We start from the raw sequence: 20,132 nt of genomic DNA, 5'->3' as shown, positions 1-20,132 counted from the left end.
AATAGCCACAGCACCCAACACTGCGATGTGTCCTGACGTATCTTTTTCTCCTGATCTGCTTTATAGATATGCCAACTCTAATTTCTCAGCGCGTGAACTTCTTGACTTCCTAAACTCTCATAACCCAGACTCGGCTAAGGGTCTTGAAAAACTGGTATCCCTGCTAAACATTACTTTAGACAATGGTGTTATTCCAGAACAGTGGCGGAAAATAAGGGTTATACCTGTTCCCAAAAAAAATCTTGACTCTTCAATTATTACCAACAACAGACCTATCTGCCTTCTAAGTGTGACTTTTAAGTGCTTAGAAGGTTTGATTAAACTGCGTATGGAAGAGCACATTAATAAAAATAAAATTCTGCCACCAAGATCCTATGCGTTCAGAAAAAACCATTCTACCATTCAACCTAGCCAACCTAAAAGCTCGTGGTTTCCACGTTACCGCAGATGTTTTAGACGTAAGTAAAGCCTTTGATGTCGTCAATATCCCTGGGTAGCAAATTAGTTAGTTTGGGCTTCGACCACAATCATATTTATTTCAATACAAACTTCGTTAGTAAAAGAGTTCTCACTATGGGTACTGCAGAGGTTACTGTAAACAAAGGAGTTATTACCAACAACAGACCTATCTGCCTTCTAAGTGTGACTTTTAAGTGCTTAGAAGGTTTGATTAAACTGCGTATGGAAGAACACATTAATAAAAATAAAATTCAAATTCCACCAAGATCCTATGCGTTCAGAAAAAACCATTCTACTGCCCAATGCATCAACGATGTACTAAATAACATAGCCAACCTAAAAGCTCGTGGTTTTCACGTTACCGCAGATGTTTTAGACTTAAGTAAAGCCTTTGATGTCGTCAATATCCCTGGGTAGCAAATTAGTTAGTTTGGGCTTCGACCACAATCATATTTATTTCAATACAAACTTCGTTAGTAAAAGAGTTCTCACTATGGGTACTGCAGAGGTTACTGTAAACAAAGGAGTTAGTCAAGGTAGTTGTCTGAGTCCAATCCTCTTTAATTTATATACAGCTGAGCTTCACAGCTTAAGTAATGACCATGATAGTATTCTGTTCCAGTACGCTACCGACTTCTTTCTAGTCTGTTATGACAAAGTCTTTTCGATGGCTGAAGAGAAATTAGAACAAAAAGTAAATAGATTTATGGAACTGTGCAATATTAATAATCTTACTTTTAATCCAGACAAATCAGCCACCATTCATTTTAATTTAAGAAAAAAACCTTTAAGTGTCTTGTGCAATAATATTATTTTAAAAAATGTAAATAGCGTAAATTATTTAGGTAGAGTCATAAGTTCAAACAACTCGTCTGTTCAGCATGTAAATAAAACGATCTCTAAATCTAATCAAACGAATATGTTTATTCAAATGCTCAGTGGCTGCCGCTTCGGAGTACATCCAAGCAAGTCACTACTATTTTATAAAGCTTTTATTAGAACTAGATATGAATATGCCTGCTCCTCTTTTTCAAACATATCAAAATCAGTACAAAACAGCATAAGTAAGCATGCTAATTTCCACCTTAGAAAGGCCTTAGGACTTATAAAATCGACTCCAATTAATATTATTTATAATCTTGCAGCTGAACTTCCTCCAGCTTATAGGATTAAATTCGCTACAGCGAAGGATTTGGCCAAAACGTTCGCTCATGGACTACCATCTGCGTCGCTTCTGTCAAACTCCTTTGTAGCCAAAAATACTAGTTACAGTAGAATTTATGCTGAATTTAAAAATATCCTGGATAGTATTGCTCCTATTTGTCCTTATTGTCTGTCCACACGAAAGATTTCAGTTGACACAAATTTCTTTAAAGGTACTTGTTAGAATAAAAAAATGGCAAACGAGACTATAATTCTCTCTTTATTTAAAGAAAAAATAAGAGGTTTAACCTCAAAAAATATGGAAATCATCTTCACGGATGGTTCTGTGTCGGAAAATTTTACAGTTAGTGCTTTTGTTCACTTAAATTCCAATTCAATAAAAAGTTTCTACACCGACAAAAAACTGTCGTCGCTGACTGCTGAACTCACAGTCCTAGAAAAAGCCATTGACTTCGGTACTTCAAAGAAGTTCTCCAAAATAGCAATTTTAACTGACAGCCTTGGTGCCATCCAGACAATAAAGAACGCGAACTCCAAAAACTGCATATCTCAATGCATCCTGAAAAAAGTCATAAAAAATCCAACCCTGCTATCCATAGAGTTTCACCACATTCCTAGCCATTCCAATATTTGGGAAAACGATCTCGCAGATTCAGCGGCTAAAAATTCTGGTATTAACGGCTCTTTCGCACCCGTCAGATGGACCCTCAAAGACGCTATCAATCATATGTTCGCGCAAATAAAACAAGACTGGGAGCGTGAGTACAGTCTGTTTTCATTAGAGCGTAACAAGGGTTACTCTCTCCTCTCACCAAATACCACTTCCAAGCCTTGGTTTAAAAACAAAGAAGACCTATTCAACCGTATAGAAACGAAGACTCTGAACAGAATCTTAAGCGGACATGCTTTTGATAAATACACACTTTCCAAAAGGAAAGTCTACGATAACGCCCTATGCGATTCGTGCAACGTTAATGAAGACATTTCGCATATTTTGATAAATTGCTCAAAATATACACCAACAAGACAGAATTACCCAACACTACTTAAATATAACGATATTTATCGTTTACTTGGAAATGAACCAATTGAAAATTGGACATTGATTACCGGTTTCATTCGAGCTGCTCATATTAATATCTATTATAACACACTCCACACTGCTCATTTAATACACTATAGCACCATTCACGCTTATACCAACTCACAAAATTGTTACGAACTGCTTTTTTGTCGGTGGCAGTGCCGCTAGCTCAGTCGTCTTCAGGGCAGAGTACCCCTAATGCCACAGCTCGCAACATAAGTATCGATAACTTCGCGGTCTCACTTTACTAATCTATCGGTCATCACTAAGGGCAAAAACGTAAACAAAGCAAAAATCTACAATTATTGTCGGGAAAATGGATTACATTTGGTGGCTATCGATGTCCTAGCCAAGCGCTCCCGCCCATCCATGGATGCCCTCAAGGTGCTGCAGGGCACCACCCATTCGTAGTCGGCAGGAGCACCCTCCTCGCGACTACGGCTACGGTTCCATCTCCCCCACTGGGAAAGCTTATTCACACATAGTGGGTATTACAAAGGTTTAATAAATATGGTAAGTACAATCATTTATACACATGCTTCTCTTGACAGATTTATCCTTCCTCAGCCTCTAAGACCGAAACCTGGCCCCCGTCTCGGATATTTACGCGGTCAAAGCAGAGGATATGTTTTGCTGGGAAAGGGTACAGGCGCCGCGGAAAACTATGCTCCACCAGCCATGTATTGGTAGAGCTCGCATGGAAACGCGGGCCTCAAGGGAACATGCGCGATGCGCGTGCGTATGGTCACCTAATCCTGAGGAGCTCCAAGGGAAAAGAAGGGACAGGCCAAAAAGGTACGTAACTGCACTGTAAACTATACCATTTAACTAATGCTCGCGACCTTTTTAATTTTAGGCAAACAACGAGGACAAATAAGGCTCTCGGGTCTAACTCCGGATAAACTCACAAACAGGTAAGTAGATATCACTATATATAATCGAGGTACACGTGTATTTAATTTCTCTTAATTTTCAGCCACTGTCGGGCCGGCCTGGAGGCGATGATTGCCCGGGCTGATGACTTCCCGTCGGAGGCCAGCAGCGATACGGGAAAACGACGCTCTCCGGTGAGTGGTGCACGGGCAGTCCGAGATTCGGCTGCCAGACAAAATGGTGATACTTCTCAGCGCCGCAATGTGACCGCTGGAAGTTCCCGAGAGGAGGAGGAGGACGCGGTACGCCGGAAGGGACTCACCGGGAAGTGTTGACGTCGTCGGCGTCGATTGTAGAAGGCTTTCCTGGTTGGTCGCTGGCACGGGTCGAACGGACACCGGTTGCTGGTCAGCCAAGTCGGGCTGGTAGGTATGTCGAAGTATGGCGATGTCAGTAGAGTCCAAATAAATTCTTCCGGTGCCCTTTGTATTGGGACCCCGGCTGCCTTTATAAATGATAAATACTAAATACCGAACTACTCTAGAACTTTCACATAACTCACTATTTAATTTAAGGCACAAAGAAAATTTATACTAGAACTCCTAGCTGCATCTGCCTTGATTGCTGGACAGTATGGCCGCGACTATCACGATATCTGCTGATCATCGCCCCCCGCCATATTACATGGCCTCTCTCGACATTGGGTCATTGGATACATGGGCCATTTGAAGTAATCCCAGAGCGAACCGGGATTAATCTTCAAATGGCCAGATCGCCCGCCAGACTCATCTCGCTGCTGCAGCTATCGCCCTATCGACCTAAACTATCGATAACGTCGCTCCCACTCGACTCCAATTGCAACATCAACCAAAGATTTCGAGGGGCGCTGCCCGGAGTTTCAGCAGAACGATGAAATAATTGGTAGCTTTGGAGATACGATGGGATTCAACACGGCACTGATACCATCCTGCAGTTCGATCGGGGCCTAACGCGGGGCCCACGCATGACGGGAAGTATTGCAGATGTGATCGCGATGCTAGTATACTTTGTTTTGTCCTTCTTTCAGGTCACAACCGGATGTCTTTGGCGTGATACACTCCCAGACTGCGGCCTTGGAGATCCTCCAGCAGGTATGCATTGCTTCCGACGGATTTGACCACCCTGGCTTTAAGGAACTTGCGAGCAAACTTGGCGTTAAAAGATTTGCTGAAATCACTCAGCACGAAGTTGCGGCGGAAGACTTCTTGGCCTGGCTTGGCGAGCAGCGTACGGGCTCGCTTATCGTAGCGCTGCCGGCTCGTCTGGTATGCACCCTCCAGTTGCTTCTGCACCTTGGCGTGGATAACCCGAAGCTTGTCCTTGGTCTGCATTCCGGCCATTTCATGGTCGACCAGAGACCTGAGTCGTCTGGCTAGTTTGTAGTATGTGATGGCCGAATACAGTGAAGAACGGCGCTTCCCCTGTGGCTGAGTGGACAGTGTTTCGGATGGCCACCTCAATCTCCGGCAAATGTGCATCCCATTCCCGGTGATCTTCGTCCAAGAAGCTGCGAATTGCGGCCAGGACGTTTCGGTTTACCCTCTCCGCGGCATTGCTCTGTGGTGAGTATACGGGAGTCCTCATGTGCTGTACACCGAAGCCATCGATTATCTCCTCAAACGCCTTGGATACGAATTGTTTGCCGTTGTCCGAATGTATCGTCTCAGGCACCCCGAACTTGTAAAATACCTCGTTTACCAGGAAATTTACAACGTTCGACGCCGTCGCCTCCTTCATCGCCTTTAAGAAGGTGTACTTCGAGAAGTGGTCCACCACGATAAATATCCAGGCGTGTCCACTCTTGGACCTCGGATACTTGCCCAGGAAGTCGATGTACAGTTTCTGGAATGGCCTCTCCGTCTCTACCCTTCTTCCGATTCCGACCTGCATCCGGAAGTTTGGCGCTTTGGATTCTTTGCACACATCGCAACTCCGGACGTATTCCCGTACCTGGATGGTCATCCCTGGCCAATAGAACTGGCGTCGCAGGATCTCCAAGGTCTTCGTCATCCCACCATGGCCAGCCTTGGGGTCCGAATGAGCACGCTCTACCAAGCTGTGCGTCAGGCTTTGCGGGATCCACAGCTTCCATTCGGATCCTTCCAATTCCTCGTCCATTTTGGGGTTACTCATGCGCTTGAAGATGAGTCCGCCATCCACCTTGAGGTCCGGTAAGTGCTCCCTGTTGGACTCCACGTCTTGCACTAATTCCTTATAGTCCTCCGCAGCAAATTCGGTCGTCTCGAATCCCAGTAACTCCGTTGGATCTATCCGGACTTCCTCGATGATGCGGGATAGGGTGTCGGCGACTACGTTCTCGCTGCCTTTGCGATGTTCGATGCTGAAATCGTAGCCCTGCAGCTGGAGAGACCACCTTGCGAGTCGTCCGGAAAGATCCTTCATTGTCATCAACCACTTAAGGCTGGCGTGATCGGTAATGCATGTGAAGGGCATCCCTTCCACATACGGTCTGAACTTCCGAATAGCTAGGATGACCGCCAGACATTCCTTTTCCGTGACCGAGTAGTTAACCTGGTGTTTGTTCATCTTGGCCGAGAAGAACGCGATGGGCTGCTCGTCTCCGTCCTGGTTCCGCTGAAACAATACCGCGCCGACGCCAACGTGGGATGCGTCGCACTGGATGAAGAAATGCTTCTTGAAATCCGCATGAACCAGGACCGGCGCGCTCGTCAAGGCCAACTTCAGGTCATCCACTGCCTGGGTGGCGCTGGGACTTAGGGAAAACTTTGTGTTTCCAGCCTTCTTCAAGGACTCGGAGAGTGGTGCGGCTAGCGTAGCGAAGTTCTTGACGAACCGTCGATACCATCCCGCTGTGCCGAGGAAGGCACGTACTTCCTTCATGGATTTCGGGTAAGGCATCTTCTGGATTGCCGTAACACTTCCAGGATCCATCCGCAGCAGTCCACCTCCGACTATAAACCCTAGGTAAGTCAAAGATTTGAAGCAAAACTTCGACTTCTTTAACTCTATGGTCAATCCGGCTGATTTGAGACTGTGGGCTACCCGACGCAAGTATTTTAGGTGCGTCTGAAAGTCTGGAGCCAGGATTAGCAGGTCGTCCAAGTAGACGAAGACGTTGGATCTGAGCTCCGCTGGTATCACCCGATCCATGAGTCGCACCAAGCGTTGTGCCGCGTTGCACAGTCCGAACGGCATCATTCGGAATTGGTACAACGGCCTGCCTGGAACCGTGAACGCAGTGTACTCCTTGCTCTTCTCATCCAGTTCGATCTGCCAAAATGCAAACTTCAGGTCAACGCTGGAGATGTAATGCGTCTGATCTATTATGGAGAGGATTCCTTCTATACTGGGCAGAGGGTATGCGTCTTTGATAGTCAAGGCGTTCAACTTCCGGGCATCCAGGCAGAACCGGTCTTTCCCTGGCTTCGACACCACTGTTGTGCGATTGCTCCACGGGCTTTTGCTCTCCTCGATGACACCCAGCTCCAACATCTTGTCGATCTCGTCTTCGACCACCTTCTGCTTCGCCGGAGACATCGGATACGGACGATCCTTAAATACCCGAGCTCCTTCCATCAGTTCAATGGAATGCCTCTCCATGCTGGTGACTCCGAGGCCGTCCCTTTCAAAGGTAAGGAACTCCTCCTTGACCTTGCCTAACGCCAGCTTTTCCTCCGCAGAAAGGCTCCAGGATTCCGGTTCCTCCCTTACCTCGTCCTCATCTTCCTGGTCGGCATAGTGCTCCATCTGGCTGGCATGAATTGGATTTCCTCCGCTGCCTTGACGCCTCTCGTCGCCGGCTTCCCCACGACGGCTGGAGCTAGTCCGAAGGCTCGCCAGAAGTCGACTCCGAAGTACGCCGTTTGTTCCAGGTATGGGCACAGGTAGAACGTGACCGGCTTACTTACGCCTTTGTACCTCACAGGCAGCTCCAAGCGTCCGATGATGGATCGATCTTCGCCAGAAGCCGTACGGACTACCGAAAAATACGGTTGGACGGTAACTCCCAGCGCTTCCACGAGCTCTCGACAGCCTTTGCCCAGCACACTTACGCTGGCGCCTGTATCTAACAAGCCGGTGAGCTGCTTGCCCAAGGTCTCCACGTCGGCGAAGGGTCGAGGATCAGCGGAATCAATGCGCTTAACGGCCGCCACCACCTCTCGTCGTCTGGATCTCCTCATCCTGAAGCGCTCCCTTGCCTTCTGGACTCTCCGTGAGACTAGACGCATGCCGCTCAGCTGATGCTCCGCAAAGATCCGGTTCCGTGCCTCCATATAACGGCGAAGCCTCTCATCCTCCGGTAGGTATCTTCACAAATACTTATTACTATTAGATGGACTGTGTACTTTCTTTTCTTCTTCTTCTTTCTTCGGAACTACTTCGCGGGATTCCAACCTGGGCGAGTCCCTCCCGCTTTCGGACTGCCCAGCCGACCGTTTTCCGCGCAATCGGGACATTTCGGAGAAATGACGCCCGGCTTGCCGCACCGGAAACAAAATCTCCTCCACTCCGTGGCCTCGCAATCTTGGAATCCGTGCTCCGCCGCCCCGCAATTACAGCAACCTGGCCTAAATGTATTTCGGACTCGCCCGCGTAGCTCGTCCACCTCCAGGTGTCGGTGCTCGTCGACTTCGTCCTGTACGTGCGCCTCGCTGACCCGTACCTTGTTCTGCTGCAGGTAAGCCGCACGCCCTCGACGACCGAAACTCCTCTCCACTTCGACGCACTCTTCGCGAAGTTCGTCCACCGTGAGTACGTCCATCGCATAAACATGTCTAGCGATGCCATCCCTCAAGCCCTTTTTCACCACCTTAACCAACTGCCGCTCTGGCATTGGTTTTTTTAGGCGTGAGGCGAGTTGCTGCATCGAATGGATGTAGTCATCCGCGCTTTCTCCTGGCTGTTGCTCACGTTGTAGGAGCTCGTGCATCCTTTAGTGTTCCGTCTGGTGACCACGGAACCGATCCATCAGAGCCCTGCGCAGCTGGGCCCAAGTGTCCACTCTGGACTGGCGTACATGTACCCAGTACCACTCCTTCGCTCTGCCCGATAAGAGTACGTGGAAGTTGCGCAGAACTTCACTCCACGGACATTGATGCTGCCGCTGCAGGAACTCCAGACGGAACACGAAGTCGTCCACGGAATGGCCATCGTCCTCGCCGCCGAATGAGAGGTTCCAGCGGTCCACTCGGATGTAGGGATTTCCGTTGCCGGCTCCCGCGTTGGCGTATAACCGCGGCTCGTCCCGAAAATCCGCCGTCCTTCGGTCCTCGATGCGCCATGGCCGTGCGTGGCGATCGCTCCTGCTTGCCGGATGATACTCCGGTTCCTGGCTCAGGCTGCTGTCGATCCCTGGAGAGTAATTTAGCGGCAGTCGAGGTCGCTGCCTGGGCGGCCATTCCGACGGCCTTCGGTAGCATCCTCCTGTATCCTGCCGCTGCTGAATCCCCGCTGGGCCATTTGCGCCACCTTCTGGACACGACGGGGTGGGCCCCATCGACACTTGGCGACTCGAGCCCTCCTGAAGCGGCTGCGGTTTGCTCTCGGCTGGCCTCAGGACGTCGTTCAACAACTTCATCATGTCGATGAATCCGTTCTTTATTTCTTCCCGCAACGCCTGGCTCACTCCTAACTCCTGTGATGCGCGATAGGTTTGGGCAGCCTGTGCCAGAGCTGCGTTCATCGCCGACTCCGCCGCCGTATCCCGTTCCGTGTTCAGCTTTTGTGGTGCCGTCTGCTCCGGAACCAGTAGTCGATAAGACAACAAAAAAATACAATAATAAATAATATAATAAATAAGAAAATAAATACGAAAATAACTAATAGCAAAAATAAATAACAATAAACAAATCTTCCTCACTTTCCAACTCCTTTTCAAATCTCCTATTTTCTTGTATTATTTTTTTTCTTTCTACTACTCTGGACTTGGGGAGATGGAACCGACCCTCGCCGGTGGGCTTCCGACCTACTTGTCTTGCGCTTTCTCCAAAAATCCGATTTTCCCGTCTCCGCCTAGCCGTTCGTCAACTGGACTAGCTATCACCCGTGGTGATAGCCGCCAGTTAAGGACATCGGCTCGGTTTGGCTCCTGTTGGCTTTTCTTTCCCGCCCTCTTTTTCTATTTTAAATCGAGGTAACCGTGCAGCGCGTAGGGTTGCTACGGGTCACGATTACGCAATTAAGTTCACAACCGACCTAAAACTAGAAGTCCAGGACGGGGAGAAAAACCCAGGAACACCACATCCTAAGAAAAAAAAACATTTCAAATAAATAAATAACAAAATACAAGCCTTAAAACTACTCTATCACAGAAATTATCACAGATTCTCGTCAAATCGTGATGCAAATCTCGGTTTGCCCCAAGATGCCATCACCGGTTCACTGGTAAACCTGTGACCAGGAGCAAATCGTCGGCAATGTCGACGTGCCTCCCGTTCTACTTCCAACTTCCCTACTCAGCTGACTTCCCCGTCACCACTCCCTAGCAATTGCAATCTATGTTGCAAGCCATAGGTCGTGATGGCGGGGGCGTCAGGGTCATAAATGGGCGAGACGTCGTCGCCTCGACAATTTATTTTGTTTAAATTGGGCGCCAATATGTTACGAACTGCTTTTTTGTCGGTGGCAGTGCCGCTAGCTCAGTCGTCTTCAGGGCAGAGTACCCCTACTGCCACAGCTCGCAACATAAGTATCGATAACTTCGCGGTCTCACTTTACTAATCTATCGGTCATCACTAAGGGCAAAAACGTAAAGAAAGCAAAAATCTACAATTATTGTCGGGAAAATGGATTACTTTTGGTGGCTATCGATGTCCTAGCCAAGCGCTCCCGCCCATCCATGGATGCCCTCAAGGTGCTGCAGGGCACCACCCATTCGTAGTCGGCAGGAGCCCCCTCCTCGCGACTACGGCTACGGTTCCATCTCCCCCACTGGGAAAGCTTATTCACACATAGTGGGTATTACAAAGGTTTAATAAATATGGTAAGTACAATCATTTATACACATGCTTCTCTTGACAGATTTATCCTTCCTCAGCCTCTAAGACCGAAACCTGGCCGCCGTCTCGGATATTTACGCGGTCAAAGCAGAGGATTTGTTTTGCTGGGAAAGGGTACAGGCGCCGCGGAAAACTATGCTCCACCAGCCATGTATTGGTAGAGCTCGCATGGAAACGCGGGCCTCAAGGGAACATGCGCGATGCGCGTGCGTATGGTCACCTAATCCTGAGGAGCTCCAAGGGAAAAGAAGGGACAGGCCAAAAAGGTACGTAACTGCACTGTAAACTATACCATTTAACTAATGCTCGCGACCTTTTTAATTTTAGGCAAACAACGAGGACAAATAAGGCTCTCGGGTCTAACTCCGGATAAACTCACAAACAGGTAAGTAGATATCACTATATATAATCGAGGTACACGTGTATTTAATTTCTCTTAATTTTCAGCCACTGTCGGGCCGGCCTGGAGGCGATGATTGCCCGGGCTGATGACTTCCCGTCGGAGGCCAGCAGCGATACGGGAAAACGGCGCTCTCCGGTGAGTGGTGCACGGGCAGTCCGAGATTCGGCTGCCAGACAAAATGGTGATACTTCTCAGCGCCGCAATGCGACCGCTGGAAGTTCCCGAGAGGAGGAGGAGGACGCGGTACGCCGGAAGGGACTCACCGGGAAGTGTTGACGTCGTCGGCGTCGATTGTAGAAGGCTTTCCTGGTTGGTCGCTGGCACGGGTCGAACGGACACCGGTTGCTGGTCAGCCAAGTCGGGCTGGTAGGTAGGTCGAAGTATGGCAATGTCAGTAGAGTCCAAATAAATTCTTCCGGTGCCCTTTGTATTGGGACCCCGGCTGCCTTTATAAATGATAAATATTAAATACCGAACTACTCTAGAACTTTCACATAACTCACTATTTAATTTAAGGCACAAAGAAAATTTATACTAGAACTCCTAGCTGCATCTGCCTTGATTGCTGGACAGTATGGCCGCGACTATCACGATATCTGCTGATCATCGCCCCCCGCCATATTACATGGCCTCTCTCGACATTGGGTCATTGGATACATGGGCCATTTGAAGTAATCCCAGAGCGAACCGGGATTAATCTTCAAATGGCCAGATCGCCCGCCAGACTCATCCCGCTGCTGCAGCTATCGCCCTATCGACCTAAACTATCGATAACGTCGCTCCCACAAATTTCTCACACACATTTATAACATTTTCATCGCTTATCGTTCATCGTCATCACTCATCGTTCATCGTCATCATAACATCACCAGAAACTACTGCACGCTATTTACTTAGCTGTCCATTTAATTTTGTTTTTCTTGAACCCGTTCCAACGGGGCGGCCAAATTATTCTTCCCTCTTCACGGAAGTAACTTAATATATAAAACAAGGAAGAACGCTATAGTCGAGTACCTTGACTATCAGATACCCGTTACTCAGCTAAATGGAGATATGCAAACAGCAACGCGAGATTAAAATGAGCCACCTACCGGCGGTATACAGATTTAAGCGTTATGGGCGTTAGAGTGGGCGTGGCAAATTTTTTTTTGGATCAATCGATAGGTATCGACGAGACCAATACATTTCAGTTAAAATTTTTTATCTAACATGAAAATTGTGGGCGTCACAGGTTTTTGCAGTTTGTGGGCGTTAAAGTGGGCGTGGCAAACTTTTTTTTAGGTCAATCGATAGGTATTGATGAGAACATTACATTTCAGTTAAAATTTTCTATCTAGCATCAAAACTGTAGGAGCCACAGTTTTGGGCGGTTTGTGGGCGTTAGAGTGGGCGTGGCAGTCTACTGAAACAAACTTGCGCTGCGTAAGAAGCTCAGGAATCTGCACGCCAAATCTCAATAGCCTAGCTCTCATAGTTTCCGAGATCTCAGCGTTCATCCGGACAGACGGACAGACGGACAGACGGACATGGCTAGATCGACTCGGCTAGTGATCCTGATCAAGAATATATATACTTTATGGGGTCGGAAACGCTTCCTTCTGCCTGTTACATACTTTCCGACGAATCTAGTATACCCTTTTACTCTACGAGTAACGGGTATAAAAATAAAAAAAATAAATGCACAAATTCGACTGTAGAGGCAGGGGCCAAATTTATTTCACGCTTTTAAAACCCATAGCATAAAAATAGTAATTAACACATACCCGCATACTGTTCCTTTACTATATCCATTTTTAAGCAACAATTTTGGTAGGATGATGTGCCTTTAAATGGATTGTTCTTTAGACAAATAATGTACGTTTTTATGCAAAAGGTGCTAGGTCTCGACGAGAACGACATAAGATGGATGTTGGTCATTTAAAAATGAACAAAACAATACTTATTTTCAAGACGAGATGAATTGCTGGTGTCCGAGCCTTTGGAAGTCTTCACCGGTCGGCACCAACAAAAATTTCGATATAAGGGCGCCATTGCAGTTCAAACGCATTTCTTCCCAAAAAATCCGGAAAGGCAAGTACAAAAATGACCTAAGATCATAAAAAAATACTGAATAAAACACTAGAATACTGAAACGACTAGCGTGTCCGGTACCATTTTCCGCTGCAGCGAGTTAGGCTAGTTTCACTAGTCGAAAAATCTTATTCTTTGGAGTATGACCGAAATTTTCAAAGTTCACCCGCAATGCATGTGGTAGGGTCTTACTGTCATGCAGCTGGGCTTATTCCCAAACAGAAAACAAATCAAATCTAGCAATTTAAAAAAGAAGTGTCTACTGGTGCACAAAGAAATAAAAATAAAAATACATGAAACGAATGCTTTTATTTATGGAAATTATAAGTTAAAGGGTTCTTTCTCGTCCCACGGATGCTTCGCAATCTTTCCCGCGTCATCTGTAGTCCCGCTCCGAATCCCAATAGGCATGTTGAACCTTTAGGATGTGGGAGCCGTATTGGGAACGGGGTTGTTCCGCCTGATTGTGCTTGAAGTCGCCCAGCATCCTAGTAATGGCTGGTGATGGCTCCTCCAGCTGCCCCTTAGCGGACGACCATATTTTCTCCACCCTATAGAAGCCGGCGCGTCGTTCATCACCGCTTTAGCTGCTAAGTAGCTGGTGGAGGTGGAGTCCGGTGGTTCCTCAATGGAGAGCTCGTCGGAGATCGAGCGATGTCCCATGTTCCTTCCCACTGGGATTATCTATTGGATCTCCTCCAGCACTTTAACTGTTGTGCGGATTTGCCCCGCTGTGGTATTGCTCCATGTCGGTCAAGTCCCACAATAACGGGCAACAGCTTGGATTAGGTGTCCTTTTTCATCTGCACTGACCTCCTTAGGAATTTTTTTCCATTTTTAATTTTTAAATATCCCACGAACACCGCCAAAGATTAAATTTCTTATTTTTTGGGCCGCGGCTAACGGCGTTCATCGAAATTCACTCGCGAAATCTGGTATTTTTCTGGTATTTCCTTAGCTTATTTGAGTACCGCGCTGAAAAACAGACCCGACGAAAAACGTTAGCTGCGTATTTGCCTCTCGCTCACTCCTATGGTTAGCTCGCGGTTTTCGTCGATGTGAGTACTAGGCTATACATAGGACAGACAGACAGACGGAAATGGCTAGATCGACTCGGCTAGTGATTTTGATCATCAATGTATATATCCTGTATAAGGTCGGTAACGCATACTTCTACCTGTTACATACTTTTAAAAGTATCTAGCCTACCCTTTTACTCTACAAGAATCGGGTATGAACATCAAATTAAAATTTATTTTACAACGGATTTTGCCCAACTATGGCTTGTTTGGTTTGTTTGGGATGTAATTTTAAAGTGATACTTGTGTTTGTTTTTTCGATTTCTTTTGAAATTTTTATGATATCAGTAGATGCCTAAATTGTTAATAATTTCTACCGCTTCAAAGTTTGGCTCGAGTTGTACCTCGCCATATACTCAATGACATTATAGTTGTAAGCTAAAACGTATATCTCAAAAATTGGCTAGAAACAACTCGAGATATAATTAAACACGGAAAAACATATCCTAATAAATATTTTTGACTCATTTTTTGTGATCTAGGGGTCCAACTCTACCAAGAACTACAATCATCCTCTTTATAGCATTTTGGTTGTATATTGGTCTAATAGTTGCAAGCTGACTTGGACAGCTTAAAGTTCCACCACAAGGCTAAAAAATAGAATATATACTACTAATTTATATAAATAAACAAGAGAGAACGCTTTAGTCGAGTGTCTCGATAAAAAAAATCAGCTTTAAAATTGAGATTAGATGGTCGCTGCAATTGGAAGACGCTTGAAAAATTCCCAAAAAACAAACTGCTTTCGGCCAAAGAGCTAGTGAGATGGCTCTGAGGGCGCCGAGCTGAAGGCTACCGAACGGGTCGCAGGTTGCGGATAGCGAGCGCCCTGGTTCTCCAGGGTAGCTACGAATAAGCGTGGAAGTTGGACACGGCCCGGCTACCGCCAAGCCCCCAACACGAAGCGCAAATAAGTAGCCCCGGACAGTCAGCGGGTATCTGCGCCGTAGCAGTACCGACGTCGCGCTTGTGCTGCCGCCTCCGACAAATAGCTCACACACACCCCTTCCCTCACTCTTTGAACCTACCTCTTTCCCACCCACACAACTCATCTCACCCCGGGCTGGACTAAGGTGTCACTCGTACCGTGCCGAGAGTCAATCTGGCTGGGAGCCCGAGTCATCAAATAACTCAGTCTCAAACGGTGAGCTCAGGCAAGTGGCGACCGCCTGTTCTAAGTCAGCCTTACCCGGGTACGGCGGATCTCTGCCCGGGTGGACCTGTCCTTTCTCCGCAGCTCGTGGGATTTAACATGGAGAACTTAACAATTAATAAACAAAAAGACTGCACAAGACGAGAGCCCGACACTCTTATAAAGTCGGAAGTCGTAACCAACGACGAAAGTAAGAGCAAGATAACGGCTCTGACTACCCCAGTCCACGTGACGTCGACCCCTGCCAAGGCCAGCGAACAACGCAGCCGGCTAAGCCCAACTCGCCATAGCGACAAGCCCAAGCCTCCCACCAGTGTAGGTGCGGCTAACCAGCCACTCCAACCTGAGGGGAGCGCCAAAGCCGGTCTCGTGGTGAGTACCAGGGCAAAGGAGTTTAAGAGGGTACCACCTAACCAGGCAGGACCTTTTGAAAGAAAGAAGGCTTCCAGGATCCTCAAACGGCTGGCCACCAATCCGATACGTGAGGATCAGACTTCGAAATTGGATTACCAGAAAATCCAAGAGGACATAGCCTGGGCGAAGGCAGTTATCCCAGATTTCGACATCGCTATGACTACCAACAACAAGCGAGAGAGGTCGATGGAGTCAGCTCAACCAGCGAACAAGAAGGCCAAAGTAACCAACCGCGGCACATGGTCGAGATCCTTTGCGGAAGTGGTAAAGGATCGGAAGATCATTGGAGTCATCGACCAGAGCGATGAAGGCGGAAGGATCCCATGAAACCATTGGGGTCTGGTTAGACGGGCCCTTGCGACAGTGGCCTTGAAAGTGCTGGACGAGAACCCAGGACCGCCACCCGATTGCACAGATGCAGGGTGGTACCAGGGCAACGTAAAGTTGATCGCCTGCGAAGACGAGAGATCGGCAGCACTCTACAAGGCTGCAATTGACAAAGTCGGCGAGGTCTACCCCGGGGCCAAGCTGGCAGTTTGTGAGGCTGCAGACATCCCGTCTCGACCGAGAGCGAGGGTGTGGCTGCCGTCTGAGCCATCGGAACCAGAGGCTATACTCAGCCTGCTGACCAGGTTCAACCCAAAACTACCAACAGACGGTTGGAAGGTGGTCAAGGTGGAGAAAACCGAGCGAGTCACCATGAGCGTGGTTATCCTCCTAAACCAGGCCTGCTTGGAACCCCTCGCAGCCCAACAGCACAGAGTGAACTACGGGTTCGACAAGGTGCAGCTTCGTATTTATGACACCGATAAAACAGCGGCAGACAACCTGGCTGCCTGTGCGTCGTACGAACCCCCGAGCGACGACGAACCAGATCACGAGGAGGCCACCTTCACCGGCTACGTGTCAACCGACTCGGAGCTGACGGAGAGCCTGAAACAGCTGTGCACCCAGGACACAACCCGACCAGGGCGCTCTGTCCTCCAGGACATAGCGGAGGAAGCGGAGGGTACCCAGCCCGACCCCAGTCCCAAAGATGGTGCAGTTTCTGCAAATTAATCTGCACCACAGCAAGGCAGCATCCGCTGCCCTCCTCACCCGCCTGGCAACAGGCAACATAGACGTAGTCCTCATTCAAGAGCCATTGTTGGTAACAACATCTGTGGCCTATCAACCCCCCTATACAAGCTATTTTACACCAAGGACAAGGGTAAAACCAGAACCTGCATTCTTACAAAAACACACTTTAACACATTTCTTATTCCACAGTTTAGCGAAGGCGACCTTACCACGGTCAGACTGGAGCTAAACGAACACACCCATCACACCATAGCATCATTCTATCTGGCTCACGACTACGAAGGGCCACTACCAAACACCACTACACAAGAACTCATACGCACTCACTCATCTAAGGAACTCATCCTGGGTGGGGACGCTAACTCACACCACACACAATGGGGAAGTACTAACACCAACGAAAGGGGTGAGTTACTCTACGACTATCTCCTTCAATCAAATCTATTCATCTGCAACAAAGGTAATGACCCAACTTTCATCACTAGAAATAGGAGGGAAGTACTAGACATTACTCTAATATCTGATCCCTTACTTAACCAGCTAGACGCGTGGAAGGTGGGGATCGAACACTCATTCTCGGACCACCGATACATAGAATTTACAATAAGTCTAGAACATCCTCCCGCCGAGAACATAACTAATCTAAGATTAACCAACTGGGGATACTATAAAAATCTCCTCAACAGGAACCTACCCGCTCCTCCGACACACATACGCAACCGTCAAGAATTAGATAGCCTAGTTAACACTTTTACTGATATTTGCGGTGAGGCCTTAAAAAGGGCTTGCCCAAGTAGAACAGTTAAAACAAAGCACAAACCCCCATGGTGGAACCCAACCCTAGCGAACCTTAAAAGAGAGTGTAGAACTTACTTCAATAAAGCTAAATACAACAATAGCGAATCCTCCTGGAATCTATATCATTCAAAACTAAGCCTATACAAAAAGGAAATAAGAATATCAAAACGAAGAGCCTGGGCTAACTTCTGCAGTAGCATAGAATCTACTGCGGAGGCATCCAGACTCAGAAGAATTCTAGCTAAAGCTCCAGCTACCATTGGCTATCTTAAAACCAATGCTGATGGCCGGACGGAAAACATTCAGGAAACCCTTGAACTACTGTTAGACACACACTTCCCTAACAATACCCAGGTAGTGGAGGACCTCCACATAGAGGTGAATCTAGACGACCAGAGTATTGCCAACATTTCAAACCCTGACCGCATTCAGTGGGCTGTTAACTCTTTTAAGCCCTTCAAATCACCTGGCCCAGATGGGTTCTTCCCGGCCCAGCTACAACGGACATTAGATATGTCCCTTCCCTGGCTGACAGCCATCTTCCACGGCTGCCTTGCTCTAAACCATATTCCAACAAGGTGGCTGGACGTTAAGGTAATTTTTATACCGAAAGCCGGCAAGCCCTCCCACACTAACCCAAAGGACTTCCGCCCGATCAGTCTCTCTTCCTTCTTGTTGAAGACCCTGGAAAGGCTAATTGACACCCATATCAGACTAACCATCGACCATAGCCTACTCTCTGACGCACAGCATGCGTACCATAAGGGTAGATCAACCGATACCGCCCTCCACTCTCTAGTGTACAGTATAGAACGAGGCTTCCACAACAAGGAATACTCTCTTGCAGCGTTTCTAGACATAGAAGGCGCCTTCAACAACGTCACCCCAACGGCGATCACTGGTGCTCTGACTGAACTGGGCATTGAGCGGCCCATAGTGGGACTCATACACACCATGCTAACCAGCAGGGTAGTGCACTCCACTATGGGATCGGCCCTCTCGACCAGGAATGTCAGTAGAGGAACCCCACAAGGGGGCGTACTCTCACCTCTTCTATGGGTTTTGGTGGTCAACAAACTGCTATCACTTCTAGAAGAGGCGGGCACAAAAGTGGTAGCCTACGCGGATGACGTGGTTATCCTACTGCAGGGCAAATTCCCGCAAACCCTTTGTAATCTAATGGAGACAGCCCTATCCACCCTTTCCCGGTGGACGGCTGGCTGTGGACTGGGAGTTAACCCGGAAAAGACCGAACTAGTTCTCTTTACAAGGAAGTACAAGGTACCAATTCTAGTTCCCCCAAAACTACACCAAACGCGCCTAACCTACCTAGGTGTCATCCTTGACAAAAAGCTCCTCTGGACTGATAACATCCTAGATCGCACACGCAAAGCGGCCATAGCCCTCTTCGCTTGTAAAAAAGCCATAGGGAGGAAGTGGGGTTTCTCCCCCATGATAGTTCACTGGCTATATACTGCAATAGTCAGGCCCATTCTCCTCTACGGAAACATCGTTTGGTGGCCTTCTCTAGATAAGAACTGCAACCTCCGGATCCTTCACAAGATCCAAAGGAGCGCAGAGCTCTGCATCAGTGGGGCGCTGCGCACTACCGCCACCGAGGCACTAAACACAATTCTCGATCTTCAACCCCTGGACCTACTTGCCAAAAGCTGGGCATCTGCAACAGCGCTGAGGCTCCGGGAAGCAGCGGCTTGGACAACGGGCTCCACGGGTCACTCCATTATCCTATCAAAACATTCACCCCTACCACGTTATACAGACTACGTCCCACCCATAGTCAACTTCGAAAGAAGATACAAAATTCATATACCCACCCGTTCAGACTGGGACAACCTCCCACATCAATTCGTAAACGCCGTCAACATATACACTGACGGCTCCAAGTTTAACTCCCAAACAGGTGGGGGAGTCTTCTCCCCCGAACTGCAAATAAAAGTCTTATTCCGCCTACCAGACCAATGTAGTGGTTTCCAAGCGGAAGTCATGGCAATTCAGGAAGCCATGTCCCACCTGGATACATCAGAACATCGCGACATAGACATTTTCATCTTTTCGGATAGTCAAGCAGACCTCAGGGCCCTCGACTCCTACACAACAAAATCAAAAACTAACTCTGAATGCCGAAAATCTGCTAATGAGATGGCAACTCATCAGAGAATCAACCTCATCTGGGTGCCTGGACACCAAAATATTGTGGGCAACTGCATAGCACACGTGCTAGCAAGACAAGGGACAACCGCCGACATCCTTCGCGATAAGGACACTGTGGGTATGCCCATGGCTACCTACAAGCTCCACCTCAGGCAGAGACTATACACCCTCTCCAACAACCGTTGGAACTCAATCTCAACATGCCACAATTCTCGACTCACGTTTCCAAATTACAACTCGAAAATAATTAAAACTCTCCTACAATGTAATAGGGAAGACATCTTCACTCTCCAAAATGCCCTTACGGGCCACTGTCTTCTAGGGCCTCATGCGCACAGGCTGGGACTCAGTAACCACGACTTCT

The 20,132-nt window shown here is 47.9% G+C and overlaps 2 protein-coding genes and 1 long non-coding RNA gene across 8 annotated transcripts; 2 read left to right on the top strand and 1 right to left on the bottom strand.

The window, feature by feature from the left end:
• The first annotated feature begins 410 nt into the window (after positions 1–410).
• Positions 411–9,480, top strand: LOC118878762 (uncharacterized). Of its 4 annotated transcripts, none has more exons than XM_070998290.1 (6): positions 3,368–3,502; positions 3,564–3,621; positions 3,684–4,005; positions 4,156–5,790; positions 5,838–7,473; positions 7,527–9,480. In XM_070998290.1, exons 1-3 carry the CDS (start codon positions 3,430–3,432, stop codon positions 3,913–3,915), a joined length of 363 nt encoding a protein of 120 aa, XP_070854391.1. In that variant the 5' UTR covers positions 3,368–3,429; the 3' UTR covers positions 3,916–4,005; positions 4,156–5,790; positions 5,838–7,473; positions 7,527–9,480. The 4 variants fall into 4 exon arrangements, with proteins under 4 accessions (XP_070854389.1, XP_070854388.1, XP_070854391.1 ...); XM_070998289.1 differs by having other exon boundaries at positions 3,684–4,009; XM_070998288.1 differs by lacking the exons at positions 4,156–5,790; positions 5,838–7,473; positions 7,527–9,480 and adding an exon at positions 411–3,220 and having other exon boundaries at positions 3,275–3,621; positions 3,684–3,775.
• An 834-nt stretch (positions 9,481–10,314) lies between these two features.
• Positions 10,315–12,147, top strand: LOC139354050 (uncharacterized). Of its 3 annotated transcripts, XR_011605154.1 has the most exons (5): positions 10,317–10,554; positions 10,622–10,865; positions 10,927–10,984; positions 11,047–11,368; positions 11,519–12,147. XR_011605154.1 is itself a non-coding variant. In XM_070998291.1 (4 exons), the coding sequence occupies exons 1-4, from the start codon at positions 10,444–10,446 to the stop codon at positions 11,276–11,278; spliced, it is 645 nt and encodes a 214-aa protein (XP_070854392.1). In that variant the 5' UTR covers positions 10,317–10,443; the 3' UTR covers positions 11,279–11,471. The 3 variants fall into 3 exon arrangements, 2 of the variants coding, with proteins under 2 accessions (XP_070854393.1, XP_070854392.1); XM_070998291.1 differs by lacking the exon at positions 11,519–12,147 and having other exon boundaries at positions 11,047–11,471; XM_070998292.1 differs by lacking the exon at positions 11,519–12,147 and having other exon boundaries at positions 10,315–10,583; positions 10,638–10,984; positions 11,047–11,471.
• LOC139354051 (uncharacterized) lies at positions 11,004–11,640 on the bottom strand. Its single transcript, XR_011605155.1, has 2 exons — positions 11,506–11,640; positions 11,004–11,448 (listed from the first exon to the last, which is right to left on the bottom strand). It is a non-coding gene; the product is annotated as an uncharacterized lncRNA (long non-coding RNA).
• Positions 12,148–20,132: the final 7,985 nt, after the last annotated feature.

Source organism: Drosophila suzukii, assembly GCF_043229965.1.
Source record: "Drosophila suzukii chromosome 2 unlocalized genomic scaffold, CBGP_Dsuzu_IsoJpt1.0 scf_2c, whole genome shotgun sequence".
In the NCBI taxonomy this organism is placed as follows: domain Eukaryota; kingdom Metazoa; phylum Arthropoda; class Insecta; order Diptera; family Drosophilidae; genus Drosophila; species Drosophila suzukii.
Note: the sequence above shows the minus strand (reverse complement) of the source record. Positions and strands in the feature narration are given on the sequence as shown.